This window comes from Panthera onca, chromosome Y (assembly GCF_046562875.1).
Source record: "Panthera onca isolate mPanOnc1 chromosome Y, mPanOnc1 haplotype 2, whole genome shotgun sequence".
In the NCBI taxonomy this organism is placed as follows: Eukaryota; Metazoa; Chordata; class Mammalia; order Carnivora; family Felidae; genus Panthera; species Panthera onca.
The window spans coordinates 23788843-23806577 of record NC_138358.1 but is presented as its reverse complement, the minus strand read 5'-3'; the positions used below and the strand labels follow the sequence as shown (position 1 = coordinate 23806577).

The 17735-nt window shown below is 48.8% G+C and overlaps 1 protein-coding gene across 8 annotated transcripts in view; it reads left to right on the top strand.

Annotated features, from left to right (window-relative positions):
- LOC145714972 (F-box-like/WD repeat-containing protein TBL1X) overlaps positions 1-17735 on the top strand; it is a 229568-nt gene that overhangs the window by 165135 nt on the left and 46698 nt on the right. For 6 of the 8 annotated variants that reach the window (XM_081794550.1, XM_081794548.1, XM_081794545.1 and 3 more), the window contains one exon: positions 13595-13702. The exons of 1 other annotated variant lie outside the window; for it this stretch is intronic. In XM_081794550.1, the coding sequence (XP_081650676.1) occupies positions 13645-13702 (58 nt within the window). In that variant the 5' untranslated portion in view covers positions 13595-13644. Of the gene's footprint in view, positions 1-8869; positions 8926-13594; positions 13703-17735 lie in introns of all 8 variants that reach the window. One more of the 8 variants, XM_081794549.1, reaches the window with a different exon arrangement.

Sequence of the window (17735 nt, the reverse complement as noted above, 5' to 3'; positions counted from 1 at the left end):
ATGTAGTTGAATCATCTTCTAAATGTCAGAGAGAAGCTGGGAGAGGTCCGTTGGTCATCAGTGTTTTGACTGGGATTTAACTCCGTACTTCGGGAACACAAGGTTCCATTGAATGGAGCTTACATTGAATTCCTACTGTGTATGATGCACTGGTTTTGAGCTTTATAGATGACTTTGGGTTTTGGGTTTTTTGTTTTGGTGTGTTTTGTGTGGGGTTTTTTTGGCAGCCTTTGATAATTCATTGGGAAGTTTGTAAGATGCGCACGGTCATTTGGGATGATGCGAGGAATGGCACTCTGTTGAGTACTGACCACAGTACCTATCGTGCATGAGTAAGATTGGGAATCATCTGTGAATCACATCCCCTTTCTGTGTGTTGGGTGCTCTGTGTCAGAAAGTGACAACTGATCATAAGCTCCCTTAGATTTACCTAATTTCTACACGTGTGCTCCTTTGAAAGCCATTCACAGCTGACCGTGGCAATGGTGTTTCCTGCTCTTACTTTTAATATTTTAATTTTTTAAACTTTTTTATTTATTTTTGGGGGGGGGGGTGGGGGCAGACAGAAAGGGAGACACAGAATCCGAAGCAGGCTCCAGGCTCTGGACGCTTAAGGGAAGGAGCCACCCAGGTGCCCCACCTGCTCTCACTTTGAAAGCGGTTGGTTTGTTCATGAGAGCATCCACAGTTGGGGGCATCACCTCCACTTAGCAGACAGGTAGCTTTCAAGCTGGGAACAGACAAGGCGGTTGTCGTCTTCGGTGGAGCAGGGAAACGGGGAGCAGGGGCAGCATTTTCTGTCAGGGACGAGAGTAAATAGTTTAGGCTTTGAGGGCCAGCCAGTCTCTGTCACAGCCACTCAACTGTGCTCTTGTGTAAAAGGAGCTATCGATCACCCGTAAATGAGTGAACGTGGCCGAGTGCCAATAAAACTTTATTTATGGACACTGGAATTGGAATGTCCTCTCAATTTCATGGGTCATACAATATGATTCTTTTGATTTCCTCTTCAACCATTTAGAAATGTAAAACCTCTTCGTAGCTCGCGGGCCCCACGAGGGGAAGCAGCAGGTGGGGCGTGGCCTGTAGGCCGCAGTCGGCTGACTGGAGCCTGGAGGAACGCACCTGTTGTATTTCTCCCTCTTCTGACTTGTGCCTTTTGAACTGGAGTAATCCGGAAGCGTGGTTCTGGAGGGCCCGTGACCGGGTTCAGACAGACGCCAAACTGCGGTCGCTAGGCAGAGGCGCTGCACGTGTTCAGGGAGCGAAGGCTTTGAGGAATTTGGGGGCCTTCCCGCCATGTAATGAGAAGTGGCCCTGACCGGAAGGTTCTCAGTCAGAGGCAGCTCCTCGCCCCTCCCCGGGGCGGTAGGGAGCGGGGAGGACACTTGGCCACGCCTGGACACGTTTTTCAGGGGGAGGGCGCTCCTGGCATCTAGTGGGCAGAGGCCAGGGATGCTGCTGGGCCTCCGACGGTGCTCAGGGGAGTCCCCACCACGGAGACTTAGTTGGTCCCAAATGTCAGTAGTACCGAGATTTGCCACGCCCACTCACTATTCCTGTCAGTGCTTTATTTTGAATTTTAAATCTTACCAGCCTGGTTTTTTTTTTTTTAAATGTTTATTTATTTTTGAGAGAGAAAGACAGCGAGAGAGAGAACGAGCAGGGGAGAGGCAGAGAGAGAGGGAGACACAGAATCCGAGGCAGGCTCCAGGCTCCGAGCTGTCAGCACAGAGCGCGACACAGGGCTCGAACTCACGGACCGTGAGATCATGAGCCAAAGTTGGATGCTTAACCAACTGAGCCACCCAGGCACCCCTAACATTTTTCTTTTTTATTTATTTATTTTTTAAATGTTTTTATTAATTTTGAGACAGAGACAGAGCATGAGCAGGGGAGGGGCAGAGAGAGAGGGAGACACAGAATCCGAAACAGGCTCCAGGCTGTGAGCTGTCAGCACAGAGCCCGACATGGGGCTCAAACCCACAAACCATGAGATCATGACCTGAGCCGAAGTCAGACGCTTAACTGACTGAGCCACACAGCTGCCCCTAAATCTTACCAGCCTTGTGGCTGTGAAAATGTAAGTTGCAGAGCATTTGATGATAAAAATTTAGTTCTACATTTGCCGACATAAATAGGAGGATCATTGCATTCTCATCTAATGCTTAGAGTCATGATATTTTAAGTGTTTTTTTTATTTTATTATATTTTTGTTCTTCATTTAAACTGAAACGTGAAAAGATGCTGTTATATGACGACTTAGGAGTTCTAGACCACGTGAATGGGTGAGGCATTGCCTGCTTTTATATTTATAGAGAAAGCCACGGGGTTTATTTTTCAAAACTCCAGAGGCCATGTTATATGAGCCCATGACTCCCTAACACAGGAAAGGGAGCTCTAAAGGCCAAAATAAATCCTGTGTAAGTGGGTGAAAGTCAGAGTGTGTTAGAGATTGCGTAGCCAGCCTGTATGTCTTCCTAAAATCTGTTTGAGGGCCTAGTGTACATTGTAGAGAAGCTGTTTCCAACTTCTCAGTCTTGAAGATAATTAAATTTGTAAATCGATGTACAGATTAATTGGAAGTGTTGGCTTAAACCAAAGTCATTAGAAAAAGAGTACTGTTATGTCTCCAAGGCAGTCTGCTTGGGAATCTTGGGTGCATGAACTTGCATTTTAGTCTGGAGAGTGGGGGGAAGAAAAGAAAAGGGAGATTGTACATTGTCTGGTCTTGGGACGCACACCGTCACAGCGAGAAGCCGCAGTGGTTTGCTGTTACTAGATTGGGCACTTTTAGGAAGACTTCCTCCTGGACAGGCAGAGAGAGATGTGTAAGCAAATACAGTGGCAAGTGCACAGAGTTTTGAGAGAGGACTCCGTGGCCACTTGGGAGGCACACAGATGGTTTTGGAGGTAACCCCAAGGACCAAGGACCGGACGCCTTTCCTGTCACGTCAGCATCTGCCTTTGACGTGCACTTGAAGGCCCCGGCAAGCCATTAATTAACCCAGAAGGGCGGCTAAGCACAGAAAGGGCCCTTTCTGAATGCCTCACCCGGGGATGTTTTTTATTCCCTGAAGAGCAGCATTATGTTTCTACGAAGAGAGCCCCTCCTCTCTGTCCTCCCCACCCTGAAGCCTCATTTCCTTCTTAGAAGCGCGGAGTCTTTCTCATGCAGATTATTTCTGGAGACTCTGTGCCAGGTTTTAATTACATTTTAATGAATGTGAAAACAGTTCATGTGCATAGGAGAAAATTTGGAAAATACAAAAAACGCACATAGAGAGATAAATCTAGCAAAATTCCACCCCCAGGACTAGATGTGAGACTCTTTTGGAGGGTTCTCTTCCATTTGTGTGTGTGGGCGCGTGCGTGCACACGTGTGTATACAAAACAAAATTTATCATCGTGTGCATTTGAAACCTGCTTTTTTTGTATCTAACTCTGTATCATAGATGTTTCCCCCAGTCATGAAGTATATTCTTTTCGGGACTTCACCTCATTCCCCTGGTTTATTCCCGTATTTAAATGGTAGTATATTGTTGGTCGTAACTCTGGTAATAAAATAATAGTTGTTTGATTTGATGTATAGGTTTGGGCCATCTGAGTGCAAATAAGTAAAGAACTGTGAGATGAGTGGAAAATCTTTTCTTTAGGTATCTTTTATTACTGTGAAATAATATATACATATACTCACTGGTAAACGATGGTAAGTCTAGAAAGAAAGCGGTCAAGATGAAACCACTGTTCATGTTTTCATGTATTCCCCCCCGCCAACATTTTCCATGTGTATATTTGCCTATAATTGGGGTCGAACCGTAAATGCCGTAATTCATTGAACCCTCTTGTCATTGAACAGCAAAGTATTTCAACAGCTACACGTTGGCTTAATTACAGTCACATGGGAGAAAGAATTAATGCAAAGTGATAAGACCAGTCTGTTTCATCTCCAAAATAAGCTGGTCCCCAAGCAGGTTTTAGAAAAGGATTGCATGCAAATGTTAATACGTGCATTAACAATTTGGGGCACGTGGGTGGTGGGTCTGTCCATGAAGCATCCGATTTTGGCTCAGGTCATGATTTCATGGTCCGTAAGTTCGAGCCCCATGTCAGGCTCGGTGCTGACAGCTCGGAGCCTGGAGCCTGGTTCCGATTGTGCGTTTCCCTCTCTCTGCCCCTCTCCTGCTCGTGCTCTGTCTCTCTCCCTGAAAAATAAACAAACATGAAAAAAAAATTTTAACTAAAAAAAAATTTCCTCTTAAACTGACCACTGATTGTAAAATAAAAGTAAACCCAGTTCCCGTTTGAAGGGAGGAAGACGTCCTGGGGGAAGCAGTCAGCAAGTTAAGACCCACTGCGTTGAAGCCAGAATGTCCACGAAGAAAGAGAGAAAGTGCCTTTTGGATGATGAGGTCATTGCCAACAGATTTTCTGGTGGCTCTGGCTCTTGGTCCTAGGGCTGCAGAGAGACAGGTCCCAGAGACCTGAGTCTTTTCCAGATTACTTGAACCCAAAGGATTCTTCCAGCATCCATGCCAGCAGGCTAATAGGGAACGAGAAATGAGACAAACTTTTCTTCCATCCCTGGAGAAAAAGGGCTGCTTTAAAAGATTTTAAGAGACTATTTCATAATGGGGCAGACTGTTAACAGAGAAACTTTCCCCTGTAATGGTATCAGATTAGGACCTAATTTCCTGCTTTAATGCCTGTGTGTTTTGCTCTCTATCTGGGGACAAGGCCAGCTCCCACATAGGTCCCTTGTGGTCATATCTTTAAGGTAATCAAGTGGCAGTTCCAACTTGATGTTTGGGGCAGCCCTCTCCCTGCTAAATAAAACGAAACCCTTGAACGATATTTCTCTTGCGGCTGAACTTTGAACTAATTTGGGAAGGGAGCCGTGGTGAATAGGAGTTTCTGCCACCTTGCAATCAAATCGCAAGATGAAGAAACTCGCCTTCGGTTTCTCGAAGGCTCTTCTGCCCAAATCGCTGCATGGGCTGGCATGCTTCCCTTCGCAGGCACCACAGACATGCCATGGGCCACACTCTTGGGTCTCCACCACCCCGCCTCCGCCGCTCCCGTCTCTACAGCTCAGGTCTCCACTGCCCCTGCCTCCACCGCTCTGGTCTGGGAGCAGCTCAACCAGGGAGTGCTGGGGCCTTCCCCGTGCACTGAACAGCTCAGATCAGCCAGTTAAGGGGCCTCATGTCACAACTGGGTCAGGCAAGAAAGTAAACACAACTGCCCTAATTAAGAACCCCTCTGTTTGGGGGGTTATTTTTTGCTTTGTTTTTCCATGTGTTTGAGGCCAAGGAGCTGTCCCAGGGCCCCCAAAGCTTTCTTTTATTCTAGAACTGGAGCGGTTGGAGAGCATCCATGGGAGTTCTCAGAACTGGGGCTGGAAACAGATGCTGTTCCCGAACCGGTGAGGTGTTGAAAGTTGCCTTGTGTTGGGGCGCTTGGGTGGTTCAGTCGGTTAAGCATCCGACTTCAGCTCAGGTCATGATCTCACTGTGTGTGAGTTCAAGCCCCGCGTCGGGCTCTGTGCTGACAGCTCAGAGCCTGGAGGCTGCTTCTGGTTCTGTGTCTCCTCCTCTCTCTGCCCCTCCCCTGCTTACACTCTTTCTCAAAAATAAATAAAAACATGAAAAATATTAAGAAAGAAAGAGAGAGAGAAAGAAAGAGAGAGACAGAAAGAAAGAGAGGAAGGAAGGAAGGAAGAAAGGAAGGAATGAAGGAAGGAAGGAAGAAAGGAAGGAATGAAGGAAGGAAGGAAGAAAGAAGAGAAAGAAAAGAAAGAAAGAGAAAGAAAGAAAGAAAGAAAGAAAGAAAGAAAGAAAGAAAGAAAGAAAGAAAAGGAAGGAAGGAAAACAGTCGTCTTGTATCTCCAACGCATCTATGTTAGGAAAGGAATACACACCGTGAGGCCTCTGTGCATCGTGCTTTCTTCGACGGGTTTTAGAAGTTCCGCTTGCGGGTTTGGAGATCACCGATTAACTGTTCCCAGGAGAGCTGCTCTGAGTCCATTTAGTGAGGGTGGGGTGTCCTGCCGATCCCTCCAGAAGGCCCGTTTTGGTCGCTCTTTGGGGATGCGCACAGTCAGCTGGATGGGAGGACGAGCTGCCACATCCTGGATCTCTACTGTGCAGGAGGCCCTGCTCTGAGAATTTACAGAAAAGCGTTTAACCCTCTCAGCCTCTTCCAGGCATAGGGGCTATTGCTGTCCTCAGTTTGGAGATGAGAAACAGAGTCCTGTCACCTGGCCGCCAACCTGGAGCTAGAAAGCAATAGCATTATGATTACAAATTGGAGTTTCTGGCCCTTAGCCACCAGGCCCCCTGAATCCTGCATGAATCCCATGCTTTGACCCTGACTTTATGGCAGCCAGCACAGACCTCATGCGCCCGCTAAAAGTGTTCTTCCAGAGTGGAGAGAGGACATAGGCCGGCTTCTACCCAACATAATAGACATAGATGACGTTTCATAGACACCAGCTTATCAGATGGCGGTCTTCCTGCGCTGGGTCTGGAGGAGCATTTGGTATATCATAAAAGGTCAAAATCCTTCTTGTAGGCAGCCCCCTCAGGCACACGTGCGTGCGTGCACACACATACACACACTCACTCACACACACACACACGGCTCCTGTGCAGCTTTTCTCTTCCTATTCCCATGTTTCTCCCCCGACCTCATCTTCATCAACAGGAATTGTGTTTCCCCTCTGCCAGACCTTCCCTTCTCAGAAGTTGGAGGCCGTCCATAATACTTTCGGGGGCTTAACTATTGGAGCCCTTCGTTGTTTGCGTAGATGTCTTACTAAATAGCTTGAAGACAGGTTGTATGTGCATTTGTTTAATCCCTAGTATTTCTAAACACCATACCTTGAATATGGTAGACACCCAGAACTTGGTTCTATCACCCCCTCTTACACCATCTCCTTACACACAGAAAATGCCGGGCAGACCATTTGTGCGCGTTGTTATTTGCAGCGGGATTTCGGTTAAGTTCCGGTATAGGATCCAGTCATGCTTGTGTGACGTGAGCTGCTGCTTTGCAGTGTGAAGGCTTCCTGGCCTCTTCGCAGACCTTTCTTTCCCAGGAGGAGCACGTAGGAAACAAGACACAGTGCTGACAGTTGAATCAAGTGCACAGCAAGCGTTAGGGCTGAGATGTGATTCGCGATGTCACAAGGCCTCTGGAGACCGTTCAGCCCCACCCCACCCCCGTGTGAAATGTGCCTTTACCTCTGTTCTCGCTTCAGATATCTGAGTGTTTGATGGAGGGAGCCAGGGCGAGGTGAAGTCGGGGGGTTCGTTCATCGTGGGATTGTTATTTCGGCAGAAGGACGAGTGGCGGGAAAGGCCTTGAAAACTGGCACACGTGGGCCATGCTGAATTGGCCCGGTGAGTGTGGAGCCCACAGCCTCCTCTGAGGGGCATGAGCATCCACGTGTATCTGTCCTTCTGGAAAGCGGACGCGATGGGGTCACGAGGACCCATGAGAAATGACCTGTGGCCCCGGTGTGCTTTCTCTTCCCCTTAAAATCAAACTGGTGGTTTCAGACGGTTCCACTTTTGTGACCTTGAAGCATATACGTTAAAAAGCTGGAGGAGTCCAGCTCACAAAGACAAACAGTGGACAGAAGAGTGGGTGCCAGGGACCAGGGGGAGGGGGAAATGTGGAGTGAGTGTTCAGTGGGGACAGAGTTCCGGTGTGGGAAGATGAGAAAGTTCTGGAGATGATGATGGGGATGGTTGCGCAACAGCGTGAATGTAGTCAGTGACAGCGAATTGTACATCGGAAGGTTATGATAGTAAATTGTATGTGATGTATATTTTACCACATTAAAACCAGAAGAGCGAGAAATAGAGCTGAACCATTCATGTAGATTGAACCTCTGTCATCTGATACAGAGAACTCAGGCCGTCCTGTCCTGGAGTAGAAATTGTGGAAATGTAGAGCAGCTCATGTTAAGGAGTTCACAGCCTTGCCTTACCCATCTTTTCCATCCGCAAGAGCCATTTCATGTTTAAGCGAAGGCAGGAATGGGGGACTTGAGAAATGGTATCACTACCATTGAAACTCCCACTGCCTAAGCCACTGCTTATGACTGGGTTTCGTAAAGAACAGGACAAGGGCTCCTTCCTTCCGTCTTCACTTATGGATGGCCTCAGAAAATGGCACCTGGGAAGGCGGGTGACAGGAGAGGCAGAATGTCCTTGCTGACACTGAAATCAGAAGTGTTGTGTTGGCGGGGGCAACTGGGCGACCCAGTTGGTTGAGCGTCCGACTTCGGCTCAGGTCATGTTCTCGCGGTTCGCGGGTTCGAGCCCCGCGTTAGGCTCTGTGCTGACAGCTCGGGGCCTGGAGCCTGCTTCGGATTCTGTGTCTCCCTCTCTCTCTGCTCCTCCCCCACTCACACTGTGTCTCTCTTTCTCTCTCAAAAATAAATAAACATTTTTAAAAAGTAGAAAAAAAGGAAGAAACGTTGTGTTGGGAATGCATCCCTGTGTTCAGAGCCGGTGAACTTGAATACCTCTAGTACCTGAGCACTTTTTTATATGAAATTATACAGCAGAACTTGGGGAGCGGGGGGAGATCCATCATTTTATTCTAACATCCATCTGTGAGATTTAGGTCTTGTCTTGGAGAACAGAGGATAGGTAAGTTCTTTCCCACCCTTATGAGTGGAAGTTGGTGAGGTTGGTCTAAAACAGTAACTTTTGGCCAATGAATCTCAGCCATTTGCCCCGTGGAGTCAAAAAAAGTGAAGTGAACCCTTCAAAACAACCCCCACTGCCTTCACATTCATTGCTTGGAGGGGTGGCAACCAAGCATCCAGTTAATTGTTGGTTTCTCTTGATTTCAGTGTAATCAGACCCGTTGACGAGTTGAAGTGGACCGAATATTGCTGCTAGGTTTATGGTCAGTTCGGAGAGTGTTCTCATGTTTGTATTGAATAGTCTAAGAATATATATGTACATTTTACTGGTTACTGTAAATTCTTTTTTTTTTTTTTTCATTAGGTTTTAAAAGAAACATTTAATAGGGGCACCTGGGTGGGTCAGTTGGTTAAGTGTCTGACTTCGGCCTAGGTCATGATCTCGCTGTTCCCGAGTTTGAGCCCTGCATCAGGCTCTGTGCCGACAGCTCAGAGCCTGCTTCAGATTCTGTCTCTCTCTCTCTCTCTCTCTCTCTCTGCCCCTCCCACATTTGCACTGTGTCTCTCTTTCTCAAAAATAAACATTAAAAAAAATTAAAGGAACAGTAACTTAATTTTTACACATTTATGTGTGTGTGTGTGTATATATATATATATACACACACAGAGAAATATATATATATATATATATATATATATATATATATATATATACACACACACATAGAGAGAGAGAGAGATAGAAAGAGGGCCTGTGTAAGCAAGGGAGGGACAGAGGGAATCCCAAGCAGGCTCCACACCATCAGCACAGAGCCCACCACAGGGCTCGAACTCACAAACCGTGCGATTGTGACCTGAGCCCAAACCAGGAGTCGGCTGCCCAACTGATGGCGCCACCCAGGCGCCCTGAAGAAACGATCATTTGAAAGCTAGTTAGGTGTTCAGTTGTGTGTAGGGTAATTGATCCAGTTGCTAGGATTTGTTTTTCTTTTGTTTTGCTTTTTTTAGAGGGAGAGGGGCCGAGGGAGAGAGAATCTTGAGCAGGCCCCACATTCAGCGCAGACCCCGACATAAGGCTCAGTCCCGCAACCATGAGACCATAACCTGAGCCGAAATCAAGAGCTGGATGCTTAACTAACTGAGCCACCCGGCCGCCCCCAATTACTAGGGTTTTTGGGGTTGTTTTTTTGTTTTTTTTTTGTTTTTTTTAATTAAACTATATAGCTCAGGTAGAACAGTTGGAGGGACATAGGGCAAGTCTCGTTGACCAAGGGACATTTCACCTGGTTCTCTTGCAGGCCACGGCTGGTTTCTGTTTTCTTTTTTCTGCTGCTTACAAGTCAAAAAGCCTGTAAAAAGTTAACACTGTGTTGGGAAAGCCTTATCCTAACTTATAAATTTAGAGAGAAAAATTGGTCCATGATAGGAAAGCTGACGATGGCACGTAAAGAGAAAGAGGAGCGGACTGACAAAAATTGCCCCCGGTCCCTGGTGTCCTATGGATGTCGTGTTCCCCTGCTCCACGGTCCTGTGTGGTCACATGTGCAGACACACGTGTGTTTATCAGACACTTGGGGCTGGGGAATGAGAAGCAGCTTCTTGCAAGTGCATCGTCTTGAAACGCTTTCTCCGTAGAAACCAAAAGAGATCTGACTGCTGAAAGAACTCCACGTTTCACTTTCTTTTTTTTTTTTTTTTTTTTTTTATTTATTTTTGAGACAGAGAGAGACAGAGAGCATGAACGGGGGAGGGTCAGAGAGAGGGAGACACAGAATCTGAAACAGGCTCCAGGGTCTGAGCTGTCAGCCTGACGCGGGGCTCGAACTCACGGACCGTGAGATCATGACCTGAGCCGAAGTCGGCCGGTTAACCGACTGAGCCACCCAGGCGCCCCTCCGCGTTTCACTTTCTAATGAAAATACCGGTGATCTTGTGGGAAGATTGGACGCAGCCTGTTAGAAAAAGCCCAGCTCTTAGGCTGCGTTTTCAGTGATCTCTCGTGGGGGCTTGGCCGCGTCCTTAAGCGACAGCTAGCGGCACACGGCGTACGACTCTGTCCGTGCGTTTTCGTTTTCATTGCAAACACAACGTGCTGGTTTTTCTTCTCCAGAAGTGTCCTCAACCGGCAGCACTTTTGCAGTTCGGACCATTTGGCAAAGTCTGGAGATGTTTTTGATCGTCAGAACCATGGCGGGTGGGAGCTGGTGCTGGCATCTAGTGGGTGGAGGCCAGAGAGGACACTCAGCAGCCTCCGGTGCACAGCACAGCCCCATAACAGAATCCTCTGGCTCCACATATCTAAAATGCTGACATTGAGAGCCTGATGATTAGATTTTGCTTCTTTCTTTTTTTTGGGGGGGGGGGGGCAGAGAGAGAGAGAGAGAGAGAGAGAGAGCAAGAGAGAGAGAGAGAAAGAATGTTAAGCAGCCTCCACGCTGGGTGTGGATCCCCGATACAGGGCTCAAGACCTCAACGCCTGTGGGATGGTGACCTGAGCCAAAATTGAGGCTTGGGCGCTCAACTAACCGAGCCACCCAGGCGCCCCAGATTTTACTTATCTCTAAGCACGCAGTGTGACAGAATAAACAACGACGTGCCTCGGGGTGGTGTCTGAGTCATTTCACGCTGCTGAGGCAACATACAACAGATGGGGCAGCTTAAACGTCACATTTATTTCTCGCAGCTCTGGGAGCTAGAAGTCTGAGATCCAGGCACTGGCAGATTTGGGATCGGGTGAGGACCCACTTCCTGTTTCCTCCATGACATCTGCTCATTGTGTCCTCACTTGGCAGAAGGATGAGAGCTCTCTGGGGGTCTCTAACATACAAGGGCGCTAATCCCATTCGTGAGGGCCCCACCCTCATGACCTAATCACCTGCCAGTGGCCCCACCTTTGAGCACATAGTGAATTCATCATTGTAACTGACTCATTACTGCCCCGCTCAACGTCAGCTCAGCATCAGCAAAAGTCCGTTCAGTGTTAGCCTTGTGTGGCGCACGATTTTGTTATTGGTTACATTGTCTCCCCTCGGTAATGTTTTTGTTTCATTTGGTTATGCTCCGATCTCATAGTTTTTTATTTAGCCTCTCATATTTCCCTAATGCTGTCTTATGAGTGAATTTCCCAGAATTCAAACAAATCTCAGGACAGATCTGTATTTCGGCTGTCAGAGTTTCTCTTCAGTACATACAAAAGCACAGAATATCACCAAATTAACTAAACATAAGCATTTTTAAAAATTAACTTTTTTATTCATTTTTGAGAGACAGAGACAGAGTGCAAGGTGGGGGTGGGCAGAGAGAGGAGATCCAGAATCCGAAGCAGGCTCTGGGCTCTGAGCTATCAGCACAGAGCCCGACACAGGACTCGAACTCATGAACCACGAGATCACAAGCTGAGCCGAACGCTCAACCGACTAAGCCACGCAGGCGCCCCAACATAAGCATCTTTTGAGTGGCAAAATTCTGGTAACTACAGTGAGAATTGGAATAACCCAAGAGGCAGTCATGTTGCTTATCTGTTGCTGCCTGTTACCACGGGTGCAACAGCCAGAAACAACACATTGCTTATCCCGAGTCTAGGCACGCCTTTGCTGGGTCCTCTGTTCAGGGTCTCACAGGGCTGTGGACAACCTGGTGGCTGGGCTGCATCTGCGTTTGGAGCTTGCCCGTCCCTCCATCCCGCCCCCAAGTTTCCACCTGCCTTCCAGCTATCCGGAGGTCTCTGCCAGACCAATGCAGGGAGCTCTGTGACAACATACAAAAGTTGGAGTTCCTCTTTGTCCGTGCACCAGCGTCCCGAGACGTGGCTTCTTCATAGAAATGACGTCAAGTGGACGTGCACACTTTACTCCTCATTCACGATTGGTTTCTTCTCCGTGCTACGGACAGGCCCATAGGCAGAGCGGCTATCAGCTTATCGCTTAAACTCGGCAAGTGAAGGGTATTTTGATTAATCATTTTTCTAGAACAACAGGTATGATCCAGTCAATGTGGCTACCTGCCGTAGGGGTGTTGACATGACTTCTAGTCTGCTCAGGCATCTTCTGTGTCTCTGGAAAAGCGAGTAGTGTTCTATCTGACCACGTCCATCAGAATGCACCTCAGGAACGCAGTCATGCTCATTACCAAGTACGTTGTCATGTACGCAGCACACACGTGATTTTTAGTGAATAAAAAGTTGGGCTTCGTGGGGCACCTGGGGGGCTCAGTGGGTCTGACTCTTGGTCTCAGCTCAGGTCATGATCTCACAGTCCGTTGTGAGACTGAGCCCCAGGTTGGGCTCTGTGCTGACAGCAGGGAATCTGCTTGGGCTTCTCGCTCACTCGCTCGCTCTCAGTCTCTGCCCCTTCCTGTGTGCACGCGCTCTCTCTCTTCCTGTCTCTCTCACTCTCTCAAAATAAGCATTAAAAAAATAAGTCGGGGGGCACCTGGGTGGCTTGGTCGGTTAAGCGTCCGACTTTGGCTCAGGTCATGATCTCACGGTCCATGAGTTTGAGCCCCGAGTCGGGCTCTGTGCTGACAGCTCAGAGCCTGGAGCCTGCTTTGGATTCTGTGTCTCCCCCTCTCTGCCCCTCCCCTGTTCATGCTCTCTGTCTCAAAAATAAATAAATGTTAAAAAAAAAATTAAAAAAAAATAAGTCAGATTTTGTTTCCATTATCTGTTGCCCCTGAATTTGTCCTCATCACTGTGGTTTGTGCGTGACCCTCCCAGCCTTGTAGAATACACCAACACTTTTTTCGTTTTTTTGATTTTTTGAAACATTCGTCCTGGATGCGTTTATATTGATATATGTTATTACAAAGTTATAATTACCTTCATGGTTATAACGTCACGGGTGTTATTTCTTTAGTTGTCTCAGCGAGATGCAGTGACACAAATACAGGCAGTGTTTCAACACTCTCTCTCCACTTTCTCCTGTCGTCTAACAGAGGGCGGCTCCCGCATCGTAAAGACCTCGTCTCCGCGAGGTGAGGCTAAGATGAGCATAACCAGCGACGAGGTGAACTTCCTGGTGTATCGCTACCTCCAGGAGTCAGGTAAGAGGCTTGGGTGTCTGTCAGCAGGGGAGTCCTCTTCAACATGCCACATGCAGGTCCACCAACCGTTGGGCCGGAAAACCAGGCCGTAGGAAAAGAAGAGCAAACAAACGACGTTCTTATTAAGAGAGTTGAAAAAGAGAAGGCTCCGGGGCCGCCCCGTTCCCGGGATGGGATGGGGAGCGCGTTCTTTTCTTCCCTTGATATCTCTGTCCGGATGAGATCAGATTGGAGTTAAGGTCAAGAGCAGTTGGGATGGACGTCGAGAGTGGGGTAGCGGAGGGAGCAGCGGCTCTGGGCTTCCTGCACGGTGAGGGCGTTTGTGGACTAGTCTGTCGTCACAATGTGTCTATGAACCTCTCAGACTTGGACCCAGTGATCTGTTGAGCCCCTGAACCACTCCCCCAGATGGACCGTTGTCAGTTTCCCAAAACATAGGAGTAGTTCCGGTTTCTTCCAGCACTTCTGATTATGACCAAGATATTCCTCGGCAGTAAGCAAAGACCGGGGCAGATACGTGTTCCCCGCGGACACAGTGGGCCTTGTGAGTAGCGTCTGCTATCCTCCGGGAGTGGGGGAGGGCCTGACAAGCACCCGAGGCCCGGGCCTGGCCTGGCTTTGTCACAGGCCAGCCACAGTCCTCTGAGGAGCCCTGTGATGCCTCAGAGCCTGGATCCCCCCATTACTCGATGTCGCAGATGCCCCACACAGCGGAGCCTCACCACAGTGTCGTGGGTTGCTTGTGGGTGCTTTTTTGAATTCTCAAGAGTCTGAATTCTTCTTAAATTCACGTTACTAGGTTTTTAATGAATTTCTAAAATGAATATTGTCTTCTGAACTTTAAAATATTTCATTCGAGGCGTACACGACGACGTTCGTGGAGGACATCCTACCCCTTCCGGTACACGAGTTGGCGCCTGTGTTCGACTCTCCTCTGTCGTCCCCTCTCTCTCTTCAGTGGTAACTGCCCCTCCTGGTTTTTGCACTTGCTGTGTCTGCGATGTCTTCCTAAGCAGTGGGCGTACAGATGTATTAGTTTGCCCCGGCTGCTGTAACAAAGTACCACGGACCGGGGCGGCTTGAACAGAAATACGTTGTCTCACGTTTCTGGGGAACCAAAGTCCAAAATCAGGGTGTGGGCAGCCTTGGTTCCTTCTGAAGCCGTCGACGGAGTCTGTTCCATGCCTGTCTCCCAGCTTCCGGTGGTTTGCTGGCCGTCTTTGTCTTTGTCGTCACACGGCCTCTCCCTGTGTGCCTCCACCCCTGTCCAAATTGGTCAGATTTCTCCTTTCTATAAATCTTCCTTCCGAGATTCTCTCCTTTTGGAAACAGCCGTCCTGGATTAGGGCCTCCCTGTAGTCCAATAAAAACCCATCTTAGCATAACATCTGCAGCGACCGTGTTTCCGGATAAGGTCACTTTCAGAGGTGGACCAGGGCTTAGGACTAACTTAGGAATTTGGGGCGGGATCAATTCAGCCCGTAACTCTTGGTTTCGCACGTGTTTGAGCCTTTTACGCTTGATATCCTATCGTTGATGTTCCGCAACTTGGTCTTTCAAGACAGAAACCAGTTCCCGAGCCTCCACCTTCCAAAGACACATGGACAAGAGTGAGGGGCAAGCAGCATGTGAGCCCCCGGGTCCTGGCTCTTCCTCAGTCAGCCTGCAAGGTGTGGCATCCAGACCACGTGGCTCAGGCTCTGAGCCTCGAACAAGTTATTTACCCCCACGAGCGTCCCCTTCCCGTGCAAAAATGGTTAACCTGGGCCATAGTACTGGAGTTCACTGGACATGTGGCATCATAGAACAAACCCCTCTCCCCGTCCAAGCCTGGATATCTGTGCCTGGGGACCCCAACTAGCACTTTCCATGGAAGGTGCACACTCTTCCTCCATGTAGATTGGGTCACTTGGAGTAGCTGGTCCCAGGCATAGTGTGACAGAAATTGATAAAACGTGTATGACCTCAGCCCCGGGGATTGGGAAAGTCACTAGCACCGATCTCCTACCTTATTGTGGGGCATTACTCACCTGAGCACAGGTGCTCTTCTGTGACACAGCAGATACACTCTCAGAGCCATGTGCTTCCCTGTCGACTTCCAGCATTGAATTCTGAATTCAAGATGCCTTTCTTTGTTTTTTTTTTTTTATTTTTATTTTTAATGTATATTTCTTTTTGAGAGAGAGACAGAGCATGAGAAGGGGAGGGGCAGAGAAAAGGAGACACAGAATCCGAAGCAGACTCCAGGCTCTGAGCTGTCAGCACAGAGCCCAACGCGGGGCTCAAGTCCATGAACTGGGAGATCATGACCTGAGCCGAAGTCGGATGCTCAACCGACTGAGCCACCCGGGCGCCCCCAAGATGTCTTTCTTTTAAAACCCCTCTGCATGAAGATACAGTCAGAATATGTGGTAAAATCTTGAGCTGAACTTCAGGATGAATAAACAGTGTGGGAGAGATACCTAAGTGTGGCCCGGAGCGAGGGTTCTGGGTCGGCTGGTCCCTGGGGCCCGAGGCACCCCAGCAAGAGAGCTGCTGGCCTCTGCATAAACACAGAAACCATCCCTGCCCCAGAAAGGCCACACTTCCTTTTCATGTGTGTGTTTACGTGCGGCTCCTGTTTGTGGCTAAAGCTTCCGTAACCAGGCAACTGAGGAAGGGAGTTGGGGGACGGGATGGATAGGATATCACTGGGGTGGATTTTATGTCACAACTGTGAACGCCTGTCCTCTCTGTCACAATCCTTACCGACAGTCCCACATGTCGCGTGGGTATTTAAGAAAGCCATGCTTGAGCTTCGTGACCACAAGGCCTGGACTCGACCCGAGTCCTCCTATAAGGACAAGTTCAAAAGCAGGGAGAGAAGAAATGCCACATTCAAGTGTTCCTTTTGGGGTCATTCTATATGTTCATTTCAAATCCTAAAGATTTGATGAAGCACGTATTGATTGAGCGCCCATCAAATGCAGAGAGCACCTTCTCAACCTTTCAGTGTCTCCTTTCTAGCTGCAGAATCGGGGTTGGGGCGTTGGGGGTGCCTGGTGGTTCAGCCGGTCGAGCATCTGACTTCGGCTCAGGTCACGATCTCATGGTTTATGGGTTCAAGCCCCACGTCGGGCTCTGTGCTGGCAGCGTAGAGCCTGTTTCAGATTCTCGGTCTCCTTCTCTCTCTGCCCCTCCCCTGCTCATGTTCGTTCTTTCTCAAAAATAAATAAACATTAAAATGGGGTGGGGGGGTTGGGGAGAAAACACACCCCTTGAGCATACGTCTCCTTCAGGCATCTCTGCTCTCCCCCACGTACCTCCAGCAACTCAAAAATAAGTCCTGTGTGAACATAGTTGACTCATTCCTCCACACCTACCCATCCAGCTTTCCCTGCCGGAAGACTCCAGGAGCTTCTCTGTTTCCAAGAACCCCTCTCGTGCAGCAGGGTCCCATCCTTAGGCCTTGTGTGGAAGAAGGCGGGTGCAGGGGAGGGAGGGAGGGAGGGAGGAGGTGGTCAGGGGATAGCTTTACAGTGAGATAGCTAGTTCTCTGGTCTGTGTGCTCTTAGCCTCACTGCACGGGGACAGACCCACCAGGTTCCAGCCCACCTTCATGGGTGCAGTGAGGGTCAAGTTCCCAGAACCACGGTTGCTCCTAGTCCCGGCCACCTGAGCTACAGGGGAGAGCCCACCTTCTCTGTGCCGAGCCAGTGGACAGCGTTCCTGGCCCTCCTGTCTCCAGCAGCTTCTGTCCTGGATCCTCTGTATCGGTGAGGATGCTGTGAATCCCCAAAGGAATATTTGTCTCCCCGATGGCAGGAAGGCAGTGTGTTGAAGATGATCCCTTCCTTGTTGTGAGAATCCAGGTCACGTGACTTCAGACTTGTGAAAGAGTCCCCAAAACGGGCTTACCTCATTTGTCTGCCCACGAGCGGCAGAATTGAGATCCTCTTAGATCTTTCCTGGCCCTCACCTGGAAGCGAGGAGGTAGATTCCAGACCCAGAGGAATATCCCACGACCGTCAAGGCAGACGGAGATGCCTTGTTA